We start from the raw sequence: 22,500 nt of genomic DNA, 5'->3' as shown, positions 1-22,500 counted from the left end.
GCTTAATCAAGCATTCAGGCCGAGCGGCAACGTCAATACCTTGTGGCGCCTGTGTTTGTTGGGCCCTCTGGATAGTGCTCTGACAAGCCCACTAACAGACTGTGTGTAAATTGCCCTGGCCCATCAATTATTAAGAGAAACGTTTGCCGCCTAATTGATCAACGCTAATGTGTTTTCTAATCACTGCAGTTGGAGTTTTTAGTGCTAATCCAAACAGTCAGCATTGATCAAGGCGCGGGTCTGGCAGGGGAAGGTGGTGGCAGATCCTATTCCTGACTCCTGCTGTTCCAGCATTTTCTTATCTCTCTGTTGCTCAGATCACTAAGCTAACACACTCGAACAGTGCATTCGCACGCCATGTGTCTGGATGATACTTAATGAATAACATCTTTATCTTCCTGGAATTTGCACAACCACAAATTCCCAGAAATATTATGAATTATCTGCTGAGGGATGGGTGTAATATCAGATCTATCAGACTGATCAATGTGGTCTCTCTTTTTATAATCTAAAATCTATAAATGTCATTGAAAACTTTGAATGAATTTCATTTTTAGTGAAGTGATTTATACAAAATTAGTACAGCATAGTGCACTGTCATTTGAACGTCCATTTCAGCATTTGGGTTGTATGATGCTTTTTGGTGGACGTAAGCTGCCATTGCTTTATAGCTCCAGCGCAAAAAAAGCAAGATGTGGATGCGAAACATTTTGAGGTCCAAGGGAAAATTTGTAATTGAAAGTTTACACTCAAGTTTTTGTTGCTTAAATATTTAGTATTTAACGGGATAGTTCACCCAAAAATGAAAATTCTGCCCTCTATTACTCCCCCTCATGTCGATCCAAACCCATAAGATGTTCGTTCATCTTCGGAACACAAATCAAGGCATTTTAATGAAACCTGGGAGATTTCTGTCCCTCCATTTACAGTCCAAGTAACCAAAAGGTTCATAAAGGCATCGTAAAAGTAACCCATGTGACTCCAGTGGTTTTATCCTGATTTGATGAAGCGATACGAATGCGCAAAAACAAGAAAAGTCTTTATTTACAAAATATCTTCACTTCCGCATAGATCTCCGACGTGCCTTTATGAACTTTTTGGAGCGTGAAAGTTTTGGTTACTTGGACTGTAAGTGGAGGGACCGAAATCTCCCAGGTTTCATTAAAATGTCTTGATTTGTGTTCCGAAGATGAATGAACGTTTTAGGGGTTTGGATCAACTTGAGGGGAAGTAATTGAGGACAGAATTTGCATTTTTGGATGAACTATCCCTTTAAATGCATTTTAATATTAATTGAACTAGAATGAACAGTAATTACTTACACACTAAACAATACACCAATTTGTACAGAAATGTTTTACTTTCTTAAGGCCATTTTTTTAGTTTTAAAAAAAAAAAACAACAAAAAAACATTTCCTCCTTGGGATTAAAAAAAAAAAAAAAAAGAAGTATTTTCCCCACAGTGATGTTTCATTATCATTAGGAAATAATATCTGAATACATACAGCATATGACACAATTAATCAAACCTTTTTCTAATCAAGCTATAAGATTCATTCAGTCTAAAAGTTTAGGAAATGTATGTGTTGATAAGCTTTTGTTTATCGATGTACATACAGTGTACATTGTGTTTATTGTGTACATACAGTGTACATTGTGTTTGTGTACATATACAGTGTACATTGTGTTTGTATACATAATGTACATTGTGTTTTTGTTGTGTACATACAGTGTACATATACAGTGTACGTTGTGTTTATTGTATACATATAGTGTACATTGTGTTTGTATACATACAGTGTACGTTGTGTTTGTATACATACAGTGTACGTTGTGTTTGTATACAGTGTACATTGTGTTTGTATACATACAGTGTACATTGTGTTTGTGTGCATACAGTGTACATTGTGTTTGTGTGCATACAGTGTACATTGTGTTTGTGTACATAGTGTACATTGTGTTTGTGTACATACAGTGTACATTGTGTTTGTGTACATACAGTGTACATTGTGTTTGTGTACATACAGTGTACATTGTGTTTGTGTGCATACAGTGTACATTGTGTTTGTGTACATACAGTGTACATTGTGTTTGTGTACATAGTGTACATTGTGTTTGTGTACATACAGTGTACATTGTGTTTGTGTGCATACAGTGTACATTGTGTTTGTGTGCATACAGTGTACATTGTGTTTGTGTACATACAGTGTACATTGTGTTTGTGTACATAGTGTACATTGTGTTTGTGTACATACAGTGTACATTGTGTTTGTGTGCATACAGTGTACATTGTGTTTGTGTACATAGTGTACATTGTGTTTGTGTACATACAGTGTACGTTGTGTTTATTGTGTACATACCGTGTATGTTGTGTTTATTGTGTACATACCATGTATGTTGTGTTTATTGTGTACATACAGTGTTTATTTGTTGTGGTTCTAGTAAAGGTTGTTAAAAAGATGATAAGCCAGCAAACCGTTAATCTCTGGCTTATGAGCAGGAAATTGTAGTTCATTTATGCATTTGTTTTGAAATTTGATAACGATTGTATCTTCAATGTGGAAAATTCACTGAGGGTTTTTTCCTTTATGCTTTTCTTTCCTCAGACACTAAAGACAGGGCTGACGATGGTGGGTAAAGTAGTCACTCAGCTTACAGGCACCCTGCCCTCCGGAGCACCTGATGAAGAGGGCGTGGCCCACAGCAGCACCCGCCGCAGCCCTCACCAACCCGGCGTAGTTACTGTCATAGACACACACAGTGTGGGAGAGGGACAGGTACGCACACACACACACACACACACAAACACACAAACACACATACCATACAGTGTGCATTTTAACAGCCAGTATTTCTTTTTCATTTAATCTTTTGAAGAAAATACATAGTTTTTTTTTTTTTTTGTCGTTTTGTTATTGCTTATCTTAGTTGTAGTCTGGTTACTGTATAAGTAAAACATAACCTTTTAATGCTTTTAAACAAATACATTATTTTTCGTTTCTAACATGCAAATGCAATCAATTCCTAAGCTCTAAATCCTTCTTAAATGGACCACCGGATCGTACAATTGTACACATCCATTACAGGCCTGCATGTTGAAATGATCACACCACTGCCACTTTACTGTTAGCATCCAGACACAGATCAGAGGAGACTGGAGTCCAGTGGTGGCCTCTCACCTCGCGTCTTGCACATTGTGGCCAAGCAAATAGTGCAGCGCATCTTAATTCCCTTCCGTATTCACGTTTGCAAAGTCAGTGCGCAAAGAGGATAAGAAAAAACGTTTCATCTTTGTGTTCAGTCGCCCGGGTCTGACATTCGTCTCATTTTTATTTGTTATATAATAAACACGTCATTATGTTTCATTCTATATTTTGAGTGGAAGGACAGATTATTATTTAATGTATAGTTTTTATCTAGAAAAAAAGGTTGTTGTTGAACTTTTTTTGTTGTACTGTTTGTCAACAAATGCAGCACTGATGCCAATAGGTGTAAAATATGTAAAAATAAATAAATAAATAAATAAATAAATAAAATAAAAAATTTGTTACACTAGTCTGACCTTGATGGCAAAACATCCTGAATCATTCTGCGTCGTTGATTAATCCCATTCAGCCTTCTTTTTCAAGAAGCATTGTGTCTCCCACTGATTTGTCATCACTATGTTATAAGGAAACGGACTCTGTAAGTTCAGAGTTCGTGCCAGGACGACGGCTGCCAGGCTTACGACACAATACCACTTCCTGTACCTCGGCTGTCCTGGCATGAGTGCCGCTGTAGTGAGAGATGAGAACCAGGTGAGCAGAGGTGAAGGGAGGACTGGTCCCACTCTGTCTCCTCTTTTTCTGAAACCCGAGTGTGTGTAAAGATGAACACCGTTCCACCCGAGAAGAACATCATTTCTTTTTTAGACCCTCTGTTGTGGACAAGCAGAAACTGCTCCCAGGTGTTCATCTATCACACAGGATCTCTTTAATGGAGTGTCAGCTTAACAGGCCAGTTTAAATGTTTGCAGTTCTCTCGTTCAAGGATTTTTTACTCAGACAGAGGTTAAGTTGGAACAGATTTCTCTCATGTTCCTTTTATTCCCCCCCTATTTCTCACCCTGTGTTGATTTTGACCCGTGTAAACAGCTCGTCTGGTTTCCTGGGCTGTTAAAAATCCGAAGGTTAAACCAGAGTGTCCACAGAGGCTCGACCTCACACGCTACACCCATCGAGAGGTGTGATTTATTCTGCTTACGCACGCTTCCCGTTTCACCAGAGTCAACACTTTTACCTCTTTATTTGAAAGCTGCAGGGAAAGAAAAACGGACGCTATAAATAGTTGTCCCTGCAACATGATATAGATGAGACCTAACCTTACAAGAAGTAGGCCACTTTGCCACACTTGTTTTCCTAATGAAGGCTTTTCATGTTTCTGTGGCTGGCACACACGTAACTACACATGACAAGTCACGTTCCTCTGGTCTACCCATGTGATGCGTAGGGACTAGAACACAAAGGATGGAGTGATGTGAGGCTGTTACCACATCAAACTATCTATTTTCCAATAACAGCATGTCCTAGTTTTATAATCCTCTTATACCACATCATTCGTCACCCATTAGGTTAAAATTTAGTAAATGATAACTGAAAGTACTTTCAACCGTTTATTTTTATCTTTAATATTATGGAATGTTAGTTCCTGTTATCACGTACGCTATACCTCACCGGACGGCCTTTCCTCACCACAGTCTCTTAAACTTCTCATGTTACAGAGAAATCAGAAGTCCTCAGTCTTAAAGACTATCCATAGATGGAAAACCATTACAAGGCGCGTACACTGTAAATTCCTTCCAGAAATAAAATAAACATAAACCTCTCCTTACAGAAAGCTTCACCATATCAATGATTATACATCATTATTTATTTATTTATTTATTTATTTATTTAAATCTAGGTATTATTTTTCTTAGATTACATAAATTATATATTATCTTCCATAGAAATTCTAACGATTCAAAGCAGCACATTTTAATATAAAACCATGATTTGTGTCGAAGCCGGAAACACCGTCAGAGCTGCCGTTATAGATATATCAGATTTTTTATCAGAGAATTCAACAGCTTTTTGTTGTAACTATGCAATAATTTACTGGCTAGGTACCGAGTTTATAACATCCTCCAGAGTTTTCTCCTTCTGCTGTTTTTCATCTCCCGAGTGCTTTTTTCCACATAAATTTTCAGTCATACCTGGATCCCTGTAAAACATTATCTGTTCTCTGGTATGAGACCTGTTTTTTGTCACTGGGGCGTTTTTTGTGAGTCTGAACTGAAATGTCTTAGTTTGAGAGCAAGGCTGTTTTGTGTTTGGACTGGGTTCTATTAAAATGAGCGGCATGCTCCTTAATGCAACACCCCGCTAGATTTATCACTCTTCTCTTTGGCCTCCTCATGTCTGGCCTTAGTTATACTCTCTTTCATGAGTCGACTTTCACAGAGGGCCACTGACTAGAGAATGGCCTCTTGTGGAGCAGCACCTCTCTCTCTCTAGCTCTCTCGCTCCCTCCCTCTCTCCTTCTAGCTTTCTTGCTCTTCTTTATCTTCCTTTCTTGCCCTTTTTCTGTCTCTCTGCTTTCGCGTTCCTTACTCCTCCTCCTCTTTCTCAATCTCAGCCGTCGTTTTTTTTTTTCTCCCTGTAGGAACACATAAAGGATGAGTTACAGATCCATAGTGCTGCTCTTTTAACTGAGAGCTATTAATCTCTTTTGGATATCTATTAGCAGCGAGACAGTCTAGAGTTTCCTCCTGCTGTGTGTGTGTGTGTGTGTGTGTGTGTGTGTGTGTGTGTGTGTGTGTGTTTTAACTCTTTCAACACTTCATTTATTCTTTCATTTTTCAGATTCTGGTCCTAGCTATCATAGACGTGCATATGTGTGTGTGTGTGTCATAGACGTGTCATAGCTATCATAGACGTGTGTGTGTGTGCGCGCGCGTTTGTTTGTGTTAGAGTGTATGTACAGATGTATTGCTTTTTAATAACAAAGTGCTGCTTAATGCTCAGTTCTGATTGGACAGAAGGTGTTGATTCATTTTCTACAACAGCAGTTCATATTAATGTACTCATTCTAATATGTTATTTCTGTACTAACATCTTAGACAGAAACTTGTACAGCAAACATGCCATATAAATGGATTAAAGAAACGTGTGTAATTAATGATACGGTGACGCTTTCTGGGAGCAGATTTTTCTGTAGCTTTTATGGAAGGCGTCTCCAGTGTCAGAAATTTGTACACAGAGGTAAAGCTCTAAAGTCTTTTAGTTTTTTTTTTTTATACTTCAGGAGTGAGCAAAAAGAGAGACTGGTGAAGGGATGACTGTTTAAAGTTGCTACAATGTACTGTAAGTGACTTGTCTCATGGACGTTCCACACCGTCAAAGGTATCTCTAAACTAATCAAGACGTGTGAAGATGTAATTAATATACATCGTAATCAAAGTTGCTTTGGTTTGAGAGGAGTAAAACACTTCAACTTTGCCATCCTTCCAGGATTTCGCGCTTATTGTGATGGCCGAAATGAACACAAAATCAAGCACACACCACAATATTCGGAGGAGCTTGCAAGTTTTCAGAATTTCCGCAGATATTCTGCAGATTTGGGCCAAGACGGGTCATGTGATGTCATCTCAACGTGCCTTCATTCGAAGTGTTCTTCCATTCACGTATGTCAAACATGAGTACAGGTTTCAAGGTCTCATTTACCGACAAACATCACTGTGAAAGACCGCGTGAAACAATTCTGTGCCATTGTAATGATGCCATTTCAAGTAGTTTTCCGCCAAAAAAAAAGGCACAAAAAATTCCATGTCGCATCACAAAAACAAAACAAAAACAACCCCTCTGCGAAATCCTGTGTGGACTGACTTTGGTGTGGTAACAGTAACTCCTCTTCACGTCTGGCTACATCACTCCACCCCATCATTGATCCTTGTCCTGCTTTAGTTAGGATGCATCTTTGTATTCAGGCGTTAAAGTAGTGCGCATTGCAGCGTGCTCTTCTTCGAGCGAATGCAGTCGAATGATATTCGGTTTTGTTTGGTCAGCTGAATGTAATCTTGTCTAAGAGCATAACTTTTCACGTCTTTCATCCATACTATCTTCTGTATCTAAACCGATTACTGCACATCACTGAATGCTGTGCAAATCATTTTCTATTTATTTGATGTCTTTAATATTGTGATGCTTTTGTGTGTATCTGTAGGTACTTGTGAGTGAAGACTCTGATGGAGAGGGAGTGGTCGCTCATTTTCCAGCTCATGATAAACCCATATCCTGTATGGCATTCAACCCGAGTGGTAAGTGTACACATTTACAGCGCCTTACTGAACCTCAGCAAAGCCATTACAGTTAACAGTCCTAGATTTACTTTTAGCTTAAGTGTTCAGGTGCACATGGTGGAATTTGGGAAAGATTTGATGCACCATGGAGCACGCACATAAAACGCATCACTTTTTAAATGTCATAAGATTTGCAGTGGCTTGTGTAGGATGGTTTAAGATGTGTGTGTGGGTTTTTTTTTTTTTTTTTAAAGATGTGATCTGATCATCTACTTTAGAAAGGGTCTGGCACCAGTCATTGAGTTGAAATGACTGATTGTTGCCCCTGTGGCACAAAGTCTACATCCAAGCCCTTTTATCACACTAGCACACTGACTGATCAGTTCATGTCTGTCCATTTGAAAGTGCTAACTAAACCCTGATGTGTGGATGAAGTACTGCCAAAGCCCCCGAGCCCCGTCAGGTCCGGTTTCACCCTCTCGAAGATGAAAAGAAATGTGAAGTGATCACTCTGTTGAAGATGACGTGGGTCAAGTTGGTAATTCATTATACATTTACTTCCGCATGTCACAACATGCTTTACCTCACAGTGACACATCAGGTCTCGCTGAGAGTCTCATCGTGTAATATACAGTAGCAGTGCCCTTGGCCTGACCTTGCATGCACCAGTCTTCTATGATAGCCAGTCATCAGAACACCTTTGTGCCTTTGCACATCATTGTGTTTGTCCTTCCGGAAATCCACTACAGCTAGCGTATTGTGCGGTGAGTGTCGCAGGTTGAGTGGCCAGTTAATAAGGAGGTGCTGAAAGCTGCTGCTCGCCAGTGCCCTTAGAGGAATCCTTCAAATACCTGTCCTTATTAATGCACTGTGGGAAAGTCCACGCAAGACGACTCGTTTTCCACCGCTGCTTAGCTGTCTTCCTCTCTTTTTTTTTTTTCCATTTTATCTGCTTATAATAGACACATCACTGCATGCTTATGATGAATTTCACTGCTGGGAGTGAACTTGGATACTTCAGTTCACTTCAGTTTCATTTGTATAGCAGATTTAACAACAGAACTTGTCTCAAATCAGCTTTACAAAAATCTGGATGTATATCAAGATCGTTGGAACTGAAGGTTTATTATAGGGTTTCTTATTTTTTTTTTTTCTTCTCCCCTTAAGCTCTATTTTAAGAGCTTGAAGTTCTCAGGCATTCACAGTGCTTTTTGTTTTAACAAATATAACATGCAAATATCTGTCAATATTATAAACATGAGTTCCCACTGTTTATACAAATTCTGTTCTAATCCAGTGAGATTTTCAGTTATATGCTCTGTGGCAGTTAGAACTTTCGCAAAGTTTGGCATGAGCTGTTGCGGCAGGGCTTCAGGCCGATATAGAGCCCATGTTCTGTTTAGGTTATAGGCATGCACTGCAAAATATAGCATTAGTCCTGTATTACATAGCCTTTCTAGCCTGAAACCATGACCGTGCCATAGGAAATTACACTTATTTCTTATTTTAAAAATAGCTGCTCTGTGCACCGCTAGTGTCTGGTGTAAAGCCACTTTGACAACACGACAGCGTGTTGAACCCAGCACTGCTGTGGTGGGATTTAAAATGGGCTTAAGAGGAGCTTCAAATCGAATGGCGCCTAATGAACTTTTCACAACAATAATCTCTCAGACTTTCAGTAACTGCATTTTCTTGGTCAGGGTCAATGTGGATCACTGGGAATACACCCTGGATGGGACACAAGTCCATTGCAGGGCACCATGCACATATACATTTATGCCTGGGAGAAGTTTATCTTAGCCATTTCACCTACTGCTGTGTTTCTGGGAGGTGGGAGGAAACTGGAGAACCCAGAGGAAACCCATGCAGATGCATGGAGAGCATGCACAGAACCTCCAAACAGACGGTAACCCGAGTCCAGGATTGAACTGGGAACCCTGGAGGTGTGAGGCAGCAACGCTACCACTATAATTATTATTACCCATAATATGACTACTAATAATATGACAGTTTTAATTATTAAACATTATAGTTAGTAAAAATCTTCTGCAGCTCCATCTGCTTTTTTATATATATATATATATATATATATATATATATATATATATATATATATATATATATATATAAAATATATATATATATATATATATATATATATATATATATATATAAAATGTGTGTATATATATATTTATATAAAATATATATATATATACATATATATAAAAAATGTGTGTATATATATATTTATATAAATAAGAGAGAGTGAGAAAGAGAGACTTTGAACTAAAATGTCTGGTTGGTCTCTTGGGGGCGCTGTTGGTTAACCTTTATGCCTGTGAGCTGAGCGCAACCTTTGGCCTATTAACCTGCATGGAGGAGCGCTGTAGTGGATCTTCAGCTAGTGGCCTGTTGCCTCTGGTGAATGACACAGTGACCATCATCCACACAGGCTTTTCATGTTTGCGAGTTGGCTTGGCTGCTTCGCGATGCCAAGCAAAATACAAACACAGCTTGTTCTGTAGTGTGAGTTTCTTTTTCCTAACTTCTAAGGGTTCTTTCATAAAATAACAACACGGAGACTTTCAGTTAAAACCCTGAAAATCTGGTTTGACCGCTGAAATTAATGGAACTCTTAGAGCTGGTACAGCTGCCTCAATGTCCAGTGAAAGCTTGATGTAGTGTTGTGGTAGTTCTTTCTTTATAGAATTAGACAGAGGTCATAGTCCCGGCTCAGCGAGGCCCCACTCAGGTCCAGTGAGTGTTAAGCCTCCAGCACAGCTCTTTGTCAGACGTCCCCTGCCCCATGCAGAGAGGACTCCAGGCAACTTGGTTTAGATAACAGCAGGGTGCACAAAACTTCAAACAGCTTAACCTTTCACTTGTCTGCTTTAGTCAGAAATAATGGGATGTGTCTGTTATCACTTCATTTGCCCAGGCATAAATGGAAAAGACTATAATAATTGTTTTTTTTTAAATTATGAAATTGCTCAGCACCGAAAAGGCTGGGAGAATTCCCCTAGTTTCTTGAGACTAAAAAGAGCCTCTAAACAGGGACTAGGGGTCAGGCTGAGTATTCCTCACGAATGGTCTCGCACATACAGATATGCAGTCGTTTAGGTGCCTGACATCATTAGGGCACATGATCAAAAAACAAGTCCTTCAGCATTGTTGGTTTCTGGCCTCCCGGCTCAGGGTAGAGGGATTGGTTTTAATTAGCGGGAAACGCTCTCTGTCTGCTAGCTGCCCCGGTTCCGAGGGAATTACGTGCGTGAGCTCAGAGCCGCAGTGGAAAGTGTCGTGTTTGCTGTAGGGTCGACCACAGCTCTCTCCGGAGTGGGTAGATTTAAAAAATAGAAAAGACAAGCCCTAAGACAATGCGGTGATTTGACACCAACTGGGAAGCACAGATCCCTTCTCAAAAAAAAAAAAAAAGCAAGAATGTAAGAAACCCAACTCAGCAGTATATGTTGGACACACAACAGAAGAACATGGATGGAAAATGGCAGCCATGCGGGTAGCTGGCACTTGCTTTGTGGTTTTGTAAGATCTATTCATAGGTGTGTAATTAAAGGATACTCCAGCGCACTATGTAAACCTGCACGTCCTATCCATGTAGGCTTAATTTTTAGTACGTGACAGCTCGACTTCAGCTTAGCACCGAATAAACTACTTTGCTGTGAGTGTAATATATTAGCGGTGTGCACAATGAGCATGAGAGTATATTCTCAATAGCTAGGAGGACCACTGTCATTCTGCTTAATCACTTCTTCATGGTAGATCAGTTCAGCACAGCTCTGTTCTTCTTCCGTAGATGATGTCTCATTTATTATTACCAGAGCTCTCTGGACTCTGAGTTCTGCGTATTCATTCGTTCGTTTATTCATTCATCTCCACTCACTGCTTTATCATGGTCAGGGTCGCAGTGCATGCGGAGCATATCCCAGGAACACTGAACGTGCGGTGGGAATACACGCTCATTCACACCTAGAGGCTATTTAGAGTAGCTAATCCACATACCAACATGTTTTCGGGAGGTGGAAACCGGAAAGCCCAGAGAAACGCACATAGACACAGGGAGAACATGTGAAACTTTATACAGACAGTAACCTGAGCTCAGGATCGAACCGGAGACCCTGGAGCTGTGCAGCTGCATGATGCACCACCATGCCGCCTGTTCAGCATAGTCTACACAACAGATTTCGAGGTCAAAAATACTAGAAAAATGACATCCAACATTCTAAAAGTGTACTCGGTGGTGTAAACACTGCTATGGACAGTCTCCAGCTTCAGAAGCACTTCTGTAAAATACATTTGTTCGTTAGAGGTCATGCCTGCTCGGTATGGAAGACGACCCGAAAACAAGAATCCACATGCATACGATGCAATAATGCAGCGCTATGCGACGTGGAAAAAACATGCAGTACGTTGTATTTTTATTTGATCTCCTTATTTCATGGAGTTCAGAATCTAATTGGCTAGTGTGTGTGTGTGTGTGTGCGTTTGTGTGTGTGAGACAGTAGCTGAGGTTCATCGTTCAGTTCTGCACAGAGCTTGAGCACAGTGGGATGGTCAGAAATGATTACAGGCTCTAGCTGAGATGTTGTCCATTTTAATGCCCCATGCCAGCGGGAGCTAGGTATTAGTGGAATTTGCCTCGAGCATAGGCTTTGTTTCGTGAAGCCGATCGCTTTGTTAAATCTGATGACCTGCATTGTTATTTTTTTTTTTCTCAACCCTCTTTTTGTTCTTTGGATATGTTTTTCTGTGTAGCAGAAATCTTATCATGAATTGCTGTGTTTTTCTCCCTCCACCCCTCAGGCTGTGTAACAGGATTTTGTGCAACACATTTTTGACCATTTGCAGTCTGATAACACTGCTGGTATGCACGTAGCATTACTTTGGCAATAAATATTATGTTCGTTTTAATATAAATATTCATTTATTTATTATAGATCTATATTATTAGATGCATTTCTGCCTATTAAAACTCGTTCTGCGCAACTGCTTGACAAATCTTCACAATGATTATTGCTGCACTGACTTCCTAACAAGCTGGGATGTGCGAAGAAAAGAATTTCACTGTGCTGTAATGTATATGTGAAAAATAAAGGCCGCTTCTTCAATTTTTTTATTATCTGTTATAGATAATAAAAAATAGATACCTGTTGCTCGGCATAGAGCTGGCTTTCTAACGATGCATAAAATAACCTTATAACGTCAACACTTTACATGTTTACAAGAAAATATAGAGATCTAAAAGCCAAGATTTCTGGGAAAAAATACTATATTTCATTCATGCCAAATGTTCTTTCAGTAACCTTTAAAACTATTTGATTTTTTTTGTTTTGTTTTTGAAAGTCTGTAGCTCTACCTCAGTAAGATTTCAATCTCTCCCCCCCCCCCCCCCAAAGTCTAACTTAAACCCACATTTAAAGCCAGTGAAGTGAAGCCATTATCAGCCCAGCATGTATCCTCTCCTTTTCTTCCTTGTTTATGTATGAGTCATCAGCCACGTTGACATGATGTTGACAACATCATGCTCCTACGCTTTGTGGCTCTTTTCTGGCCGCTTTACTTTGGGCCGCTTTACTTTGCACTCTCTGTGTTTGTGTGAAGCATCAAAACCCCTCTTCCCCAGTCGAAAATGAATCAGCCATTGTCCAGGAAGAACCTTGAGCTCACCTCCGTCTGAACGGCATTAGCGTCGAAGCGTCACGAAGAACTGTGAAATCCGATCTGCTGTGCTGAATGTTTCAGGGGATTAATTAGTTAACAGGACGTTCTGTGAAATAAAGGCGAACATTTAGATGAAATGAGATTATCATCCACTGTCTGGCGAAAAGTACAAAGGATTACGCGTTTCATCCGTTCGCTCTTCTTATCTGGAGATTGTGGTTTGACCAATTTGTTTTTGGGCTTTTAACATTCACACAAAAAGCCGTGTAAGGCTGGCTAAGCCTCTGTGGGAGAACGTGCTTTTCTACCACCGCAGCACTGATGAGCTTTGAGTTATAAGCGACACAGTAAAACATAGAGTAGGACATTTAAAAAGTGACGTGGATTTGAAATACTATTACTCACGCTAAACATCTTTACTTGCTTATTTCTCCCATGTTTAGAGGTAAAGTGCTTTAAAAAAAAAAAAAAATCAACTCAATTCTGGCTGTGGATCAAATGAACCATGAGCACCTTTTCCCCTTTCACCTCTTTTCTCTAACCCCTTACATAAATAGTGAATGAGGTTTCCTAGCTAAGAATGTGAAGAGCTGTTCTAAGCCAGGACGCCACAGGAGTGCTGTGCCACGAGCGTGTTTGACAAGCATGCTCTTGGTACCAATTTGCCCAGACAAACAAGACTCCCAGCCACAGGATGCTGATGCTCTCCAGTCATCTGTGGAATCCACTGCACTCCTCCCTACAGCCCAGAGGAAAGGAAACTGTACTGCATTCGCTGAGCTCATTGTGGCTTGCTACGAAGTCGATACAGTCCACTAGAACCAGATCTGTCAGTACATCCTCGCTAATATCAAAGCTGACTCCAGCTTGGGATCAAACAGCTCTGCTTTTAGAAGTTCTCACTTGGTCTGTGAAAGATTAACAAGTTATTGACTGACCCAAGCCGGTCCCCTCCTCTCCTCCTCGGTGTTATCTGATGGTTGGATTGAGGGTGGCCTCTGGACTCAGAAAGTGTTGCTTGTTTTAGGCCTGAGTGGGTGGCTTTGATGTAAAGCTGGAGCCTTTTTTATTGCACTCGGTGCATGTGTGTGTTCCACGGCTTTCATAAACACCTCGATAAGTGTAACACGCAGGGTGATATCACTGAGTGAGTGGACACCCACATGAATACACACACACAGTGTACATGCCCATGTCATTACCAGCACCATAGACAAAGCGCAGTGATTGATGTGGTTTATTTACTCTCTTTATCTCCACTTCAGAAGTACATGTCTCTGGTGTAGAAGAGCTCTGTTTCCTCTGTACTGTCCCTCAGAGCTCTTTCCACACACACACATGTTTAATTTGAGATTTCCTTTTTCTCAGAGGTTTTAGACAACTGTTGTTCATTAAGATGCCTCTTTTTGTTTAAGCTGTCTGTACGACCAAGATGAAGATATCAATGCTAGACAGACTGCTGACATCAACTGCACTGGTTTTAACAAAATGACTCAGGGGGTGACCTCATGGGTTTTCTCTTCTAGTTTTTGTTGTTTGGGGGGCCTTCGAAATGGAGTTCAAAGGGCAACATGAGTCATGAGAGCCTAAAAAGTGCGATGTGGTGTCCCACAAGGCTCTGGTTTAACCCCCTTACTGTTATTATACATGTATGTGTATATATATATGTGTGTGTGTGTGTGTGTGTATATATATATATATATATATATATATATATCACATTTTTGTAAATATTTGATTATATCTTTTCATGTGACAACACTGAAGAAATGACACTTTGCTACAATGTAAAGTAGTGAGTGTACAGCTTGTGTAACAGTGTAAATTTGCTGTCCCCTCAAAATAACTCAACACACAACCATTAATGTCTAAACCGCTGGCAACAAAAGTGAGTACACCGCTAAGTGAAAATGTCCAAATTGGGCCCAATTAGCCATTTTCCCTCCCCGGTGTCATGTGACTTGTTAGTGTTACAAGGTCTCAGGTGTGAATGGGGAGCAGGTGTGTTAAATTTGGTGTCATCGCTCTCACACTCCCTCATACTGGTCACTGGAAGTTCAACATGGCACCTCATGGCAAAGAACTCTCTGAGGATCTGAAAAAAATAATTGTTGCTCTACATAAAGATGGCCTAGGCTATAAGAAGAGTGCCAAGACCCTGACACTGAGCTGCAGCATGGTGGCCGAGACCAAACAGCGGTTTAACAGGACAGGTTCCACTCAGAACAGGCCTCTAAAATTCAGTTTAGGCGAAGCAAGATGTATGCTAACCTAAGAGCATATTACGCCAGTATTATCTGTTAAATTCTTCCTTGAGTTCGAGGTTCGGCTCATCATGTTTAAAGATTTCAGTGATTTAGCTTCTGTATATATTGCTGATCTTCTGAAGCAGTAGAGCATCTTGAACACTTTGCTCAGCTAAGGCAGGCCTATTGATTTAGATTAACTAGTTTGGGACCCCCCTAATCTTTTACATGTAAAGCATATTGATGCTATTTCAGTAAAGATTACATCCTATAATGTGTCGCTTTCCACACAGTAAATGATTCATTTTAATGGAAGCAAGTATGTTTGTATGTTCATGTGCCCCACATTTCTTCCCAACATCATAAATAAATCATCTTTTTGCCTAAGGGATAAGGTGTTATAAATAGGATGTGTAAGAGGCCGCTTTAACGTCTCAGGTTCCTGAAATATTGTGGTGGCTTACCAGCACCGAGAAGTCTGCTTTTTAATCTTGCTTCCTGTGGGCTAACCAACTGACGCCTCTCCGCGAGGCTCCGTATTTCAACAAGGCCACAAAAGCCCCAGCACTGCCTTGCCAGTCTCCACTGGCTCTTGGAGAACAGAGTGTACCATCAGCAAACTGGTGTCTCAGTAAGCTGGCCAAGCCTCATCTGTCAAAGCCAGGGTAAGCAAGGGAGTGAGCGTGCAGGGCGAGGGAGAGGAAGCTCCCAGATAAACATACCGCAGCGCCTAAACTCCTAATCACTCTGCGCTTCCGTTTCCAGCCTCTATAATTAGAAGGCCATCTTTTCCATGTATTCCCAGTTGATGCAATGCTTCTTGTGGCTTGGCACCTCATTTGGGGCGTAGGTTAGTTTATGGCCGAGCCGTAGCTGGGTTTAGTCTTCTGATACAGCATAAATAGCTAACCGCCATCTAATTCACTGCCTGACTGTTTTTCTTTTTCATGTGAGCAATCTGTGCATGACCCTTCCTCCACCCGTCCGCACTGCTTCCTTTCTTGCCGCCCAGTGTGAGGGCTCAGCCACACCTAAAGCAGCTGTAGCTCTGAAGTGTGAACATGAGGATGCTGGAGCACAGGCTGGATGAGCTCATCTAGTACTTTAGCTATTTTCGTGTCAATTTATTTTATCCCTCTTGCACGTGTCAGCGCAAGGTCTTTTTATGCCCTGCCATTTAAGCTCCTTTTTATACCTTTTGTCAAACCGCTTTATAAAGACTTGTCTCTAATTACAGCCTTCTGAAACCTCAGCATAAAAGTTTGAGCTTTGGAACATGACGACTGTCGTGTTAAATTATGATTGAGAAAGCTGTGCGTTGCCGAGTCTCGCGTGACGGGACTTTCATATCTGTGTAAAAATAGCTTGTCGAGCTGTTGCACTGTTTTGAAAATTATATTCTGTGTAGACTTTTCACGGGCATTGAGTTTAGATTCAGGCTTTTCTCGGTGTGGTTTGCTAAGTGTGTTGTTTATAGTAAGAGTCTATACTTTCTGTAACTTGACTAACATACAAGTGGTGGAATGAAAGGCTCTGTCAGCAGAGGTTCCACATGGGTTCTCCTGTGGTTGGGTTTAAAACAGAGCCGCGCACCATCATTCCCTGAACACTGAAGGGTGAGCTTGGCGTTTGGTTGTGTGCCAAGGCTGCAGCACGTTATTACATTTTATAGCCATTTAAACTTGTCTCTTTTGTTCATCCTCTAAAGGTGACCCGGGTGTCGTCCTCTTTTATTTTGGCTCAGTGTTGACTAAACTGATGAACAAGGGCTACACTGTGTTATGTGATTCAGTAATAAGCGAATCTTTCTATTTGCAGGTATGTTGCTGGTGACTGCTGACACATTAGGACATGATTTTCACGTGTTTCAAATCCTCACTCACCCATGGGCATCGTCACAGAGTGCAGTTCATCACCTGTACACCCTGCACAGAGGGGAAACTGAGGCTAAGGTAAGAGAGTGTACGCAAACGTCTATGCTAATGTCTTTTTGCGATACAGTGCAGATTCAGCTATTAATATTTTGGTAGTTAAGTCAAAGTCAAATTCAGCAGTGCGGCATGATCTTTTGGGATATTTGATGAAATCGCAGCGCTGTCTCCGTGTTCCTCAGTCATGCATATACACGTTCACGCCAGCTTTTTTCGTTTGTGTTTGTGATGAAATATTGCATTCGTGAATTCTTTTAATCGTTAAGCTAATCACTAAAAGTCTTTGAGGGCCACCCACAGTGTTTATAGTCCCTGTGTTCTCGATTCTCAGGAAATATGCAGTTTGAACATGTTTTTCATCCTCTTTGGATCCCTTTGTGTTTTCTAAATACTGTCAAGAGACATGACTCGGAGCACCGTGCAACTCTACACAGAGCAGGACTCGGCCCTGCTGCTGAACTCTCTCTCTCTCGCTCTCTCTCTGGCTCTTTCATTATTTTCCTGCACAGCGTGTGAGAGACAACAAACAGTCTGGCTGCAATCCTAGGGGAGTCCTAACTGATCTGAAGCGTGATGTAGAACCAGACTACCTTTAGTGGTGTTGTGCTCCTCGGGAAGAACCCAAAAGTGTTAGCGTTGTGAAACGTTCCTAGTACAGTTTTCCTTTCTGGATGGACCAGAAGGAACCTTCTTAAATTATTTGAAGACTTCAGCTTTAAGTAGCTGATGGATATAATGGCAGTGGATAAAATCACATGTGACTGGAAATTAAACCATGTACTCACTTAAATGTATACAAATATTCAAAAGTTTAAATAATAAAAAAATTTTTTTTGCCATGATGCATTTTCCAGGGTGTGTGTCCCTGCCTTGTGCCTTGAGTCCCCTAGGATAGGATCCAGGCTCCCTGTGAGCCTTTGTAGGATAACCAGTGCAGAAAATGGGATGGATGGATATGTCCCTGTCCCCCCCTGCCCTAAAAATGTATAAATTTCATTTATACATATGAAATTGATACATTTTTAAGAATTAAAGTGTTAAGAGTAATTGAAACCAATAATCCTTTCCAAATGCTAATTGATGTCAAGTATCGTCAGGACATCGCGAGTTCAGTGCTACAGCCATCTGTGGCCGTGAGCCGAGGGAGCAAAATTGGTTGTGCTCTCTTTGAGGGAGGGAACGTAGGCTCCCCTGTGAATCATAGTGACACTAGTCAGTCGTGGGCGCCTCTGAGCTTGCATATGCAGAAGAAGGCAGATAGCGCTTTCCTCTGTGTGTGTTAGGCTGCCCTGTGATGCAGCAGTTTGAAGACATGTAATTGACTGGATTCACATGTCTCAGAGGAAGCACATCTTCACCCTCCCTGTTGGGTAGCTGTCATATGATGGGAAGAGCTGGCGAGTGGGAGGGAACCGGCAGGTAACCAAATTGGGGAGAAAGATGGAACTGCACAGATAACTCAGATGTTACATAGTATTTGGCACTTAATAAGTAAGATTTCTGAAACGGCCTCTCATGCAAGCTTTCAGTTGTCAGCATTATGATTTTCAAAAATCTGATCTCATTAATACTAGAACATGCATTCTTAAGCACGAAAAAAAAAAAACCCTGAAAAATGTTATGCTGCATTCCCAACAAATGGGAACTCAGAATCGTTCAACTTGGAACATACTACTTATCACATTAGAGCTTTCACACAAACTCGAAAGTCGGAAATGAAATGAATTTATTATATAATAAAATGGATTTATTATTAAAGTGCATGAGAGAGTTTACTGTTAATAAGGCCACAAATGACATGAAAGTGCAGTTTGATCAAAAGATCTTGTGGAAAGCAAGTTAGCATTTTCATTTCCACCTAGTATTTAGCGATTTCCGATATAACCAGAAGCTTAAAAGACTGCTTCAAACCTTAATTTTATTGTTTATTTCTTGTTTATTTCTTGTTTATTCCTTACTTTTGCACTACGAGTGCTGGCATGTTGAAGTGATGTCACAGAAACACGACTCGGATACGTCGGACCTCTTGGAAAACGGACTTTCCGTGTAGGAATTACGAGGTAGAGAGCCGTTCACACGGATCTTTCCTAGTGGGAAGTCAGAAATTTCCCAGTTCGCACATGGTCATTAACGCAGCATTAAAGTGTAGAAAAACAGCTGCTGGTGATCATCAGAGTCTCACTCCTGCCTGACTGTTTCACATTGAAGTCAGGCTTCAAATTTTAACAGCTTCAATATTTGAGAATAAGAGGCTATGGCCAGCAGTCTGTCCCAGCGGGCTAGTGATATTCCCACACCAACTTACTCGGCTTTACACGAATGTATCTGGGTCTACAGCATGTGGATGAGAGAGTAAAAGAGCAGCTGCCGTTGTTTAACCGCAGATCAGGGGGTGTTTACGTTTGTTATTTTCATTAATACAATTCTATAGGTTAAATATAGATTTTTCTACTCTGTGTTCAGCTCCTAATTAACTGTTTATTTTTTTGATTAAATTGGAAACACGTACAGAAAGAAATTTTCCTATGTTAGGTCTGCAGTTATTATTTTTGCCTATGGCCCTGATTTAGATACTTTTAACCGTGGTGCCTGTAGAAGGTACAGTGTAAAGATGAATCAACGTGCGAGCAGCAGGTTATGGTTCAATCCAGGACAAAAAAAAAAAAGAAGCACAAGGAACAGATGTCTTGTGCTCTGCTGCACTGTCTTTTTCAGTTTTCTGCACAGTATTTTTTTTCTACAAATTCAGGAAGAAAACGTGGAGCAGTTTGAAAAGTCCTCATTCATGTGCGGTCACGTAGAGTTCAAATTAATTCCCCCCCCCCCAGCAATCATTAATATTTTCCAGGAATTGATAACATGTCCCTGTATTTTAATTTTATAATATACTGTGGTGTTGCACAAATCGGGGGGCGGGGGGTAGCAGCTTTTGCAGCTGTTACACGCTTTTTTTTTTTTTGGTTGGCAGCTTGTGAGGTATTATTTGCTTAAGCAGAACTAATATTTATCCCTAAAGTTCGGTATGTATCCAGCAAAGTGTCATGTTTGGATGTGCACACAATGATGCTCTCTGCTCCAGTGTGCAAACTTCTCACAACCTGACATGGTCCAACCCACCACCAGCTCTAAAAACCTGCCTGTCATTTTCTCCCAATATTCCTCATGCTTATAAACACTGATATCACACTGACTTGAAACCTATTCAACATTAAGCGCTGCCTGTAAATCCTCTCACAGTCAAAACTTTGGACATTATTTGCATAGTTTTACCACTTTACATTTCCTGGGAAAGTCCTTGTATGTTTAATGTGACAAATAACAAATCACTGAATTTCGTGGAATATTGCACATTTTTTCATCACCCAGAATTAAACGGGTCAGCGGATCTTTCCCAGTAACGTGTTGCATCGTTTTTACATCAGCCTTCCTGATCATTTCCCAACAGTTGTCCCAGCTTTTGTTCCTGAAAGACTGCTGTATCAATCTTTCCTCCTTTCACAGTTAACCCCTTCTCCATCTTTCTCTGTCGAATGGGGCGCGAAGGCTAGCCTGTGTCGTCCCATCCCACTGAAGAGCACACTTTCAGTGGTGGACAGGGGTCAGCGTGGGCACTCTGACCGGTCTGCGGCTACACCGTCACATACACAGCAAGCTGTGATGCATTGTCGTGCAACTCTCTATTATAGCCAGCATTAATTTTCAGCAGTGTTACAGTAGCTCTTCTGTGGGATCGGACCAGACGGGCTAGCCTTTGCTTCCCACATGCATCAGTGAGCCTTGGGAGCCCATGTCCCTGTCGCCAGTTCACTAGTTGTCCTTCCTTGGACCACTTTTTGTAGGTAATAACGAATGCATACCGGGAACACCCCACAAGACCTGCTGTTTTGGAGATGCTCTGATGCAGTCGTCTAGCCATCACAATCTGGCCCTTGTTAAAGTTGCCGAGATCTTTACGCTTGCCCATTTTTCCTGTTTCCAACACATCAACTTCTGTTCACTGTTCACTTGCTAATATATCCCACCCATTACAGATGCCATTGTAACGAGATAATGAATGTTATTCACTTCACCTGTCTGTGGTTTTAAAGCTATGGCTGATCGATGTGATACATCAGAGCGTGTGAGCGGAGCGCTGATAATTCCACCGAAGCGGAGAGGTCCTTTCTTAAGATTCCACTCTGTTTGCTCAGACCGCTCAGCCCTGCTCGCTCAATCCAGGATGCAGTTTGTGATCTGATGGATTATGAAACTGCAAAATAAACATTAAAAATGTAATAAAACGCACAGCCTGTAACAGAATGTCACCCACAAATATCATCATTATTATCTCTGTTGCTGTAATTTATTCAAGCAAACAACAAAGAGAAAGTATACTACAGAGACATTTCATATCTGAGCGGGATTTGAGCAAACTTTGTTTTACCCTTGAGCGTGAGCAGTACATGAGTGGAGCGTTCTCTTGGGCCATGACCGATTGAGTGGAGCAAGTGTGCATAGAGCACCCGTGGGATATTGAGTGGAGTGTCACTCCACTCCGCTTCACTCACAGGCTCTGGCACGCGCACACACACACACACACAAGCTCATTAAAGTCATCCCTCCCCTTCTATGTCTATTAGGAGAAATGCTTGTTTTTAATATTATTTCATCTTTTAATAATGTTGAAAATGAAGACATTCTTAAAGAAAACGTTTCCACCCTGAACATCCGAAAGAGCACCAGAGTTCCATGTAGAACCACACAACAAAGGGTTTCCCTTTTAGAAGACGTAAATATTATAATCCTGTTGCACCAGAATGCATTTATGGGTTTCACAGCAGCGGGGGAGAATGCTTATGCAATCTCAAATTTATTTGCAAAACTATTTGTGCAAGCTATATTGATTTTTCTCCCCATTTCAATATTTTGGGATATTTAATCTAGGAGCATCAGCCAGGATTTTTCAGTCCACTTTCAGTGTACCTTCTGTACCCTCACATCCCTGTTCCTGGCTGACTGGAGTGTAACCCAACGTGGTCTTCTGTTGTTTCAGCGTATCAGCCTCATTGTTCGATAGGTCGTGCGTTCTACGATGTTTTTCTGTTCACCACGGTTGTCAGGAATGGTTATTTGACCTGTTGGTTATTACCATAGCCTTTCTGTCATTTCATCACTGAAATCATATTTTCTCCGCATGTTTGATGTGAACATTAACTGAAGCTCTTGACCCGAATCTGCATGATTTTATCAAGTGCCCAGTGAGCGTATAATCCCAGTTAAATACATTTCAGTTCCAGTTTGTAACATTACAAAGTGTGGAAGGGTTAAGTGGGGGGTAAATACT

At 40.9% G+C, this 22,500-nt stretch overlaps 1 protein-coding gene across 6 annotated transcripts in view; it reads left to right on the top strand.

The window, feature by feature from the left end:
* The window catches only part of bcas3 (BCAS3 microtubule associated cell migration factor), a 221,795-nt gene that overhangs the window by 27,867 nt on the left and 171,428 nt on the right, over window positions 1-22,500 (top strand). For all 6 annotated transcript variants that reach the window (XM_053646445.1, XM_053646444.1, XM_053646443.1 and 3 more), the window contains exons 12-14: window positions 2,607-2,777; window positions 7,243-7,336; window positions 17,065-17,198. In XM_053646445.1, coding sequence (XP_053502420.1) covers window positions 2,607-2,777; window positions 7,243-7,336; window positions 17,065-17,198 — 399 coding nt within the window. The remainder of the gene's footprint in view (window positions 1-2,606; window positions 2,778-7,242; window positions 7,337-17,064; window positions 17,199-22,500) is intronic.

This window comes from Ictalurus furcatus, chromosome 17 (genome assembly GCF_023375685.1).
Source record: "Ictalurus furcatus strain D&B chromosome 17, Billie_1.0, whole genome shotgun sequence".
In the NCBI taxonomy this organism is placed as follows: Eukaryota; Metazoa; Chordata; class Actinopteri; order Siluriformes; family Ictaluridae; genus Ictalurus; species Ictalurus furcatus.
This window is presented reverse-complemented; position numbering and strand designations above follow the sequence as displayed.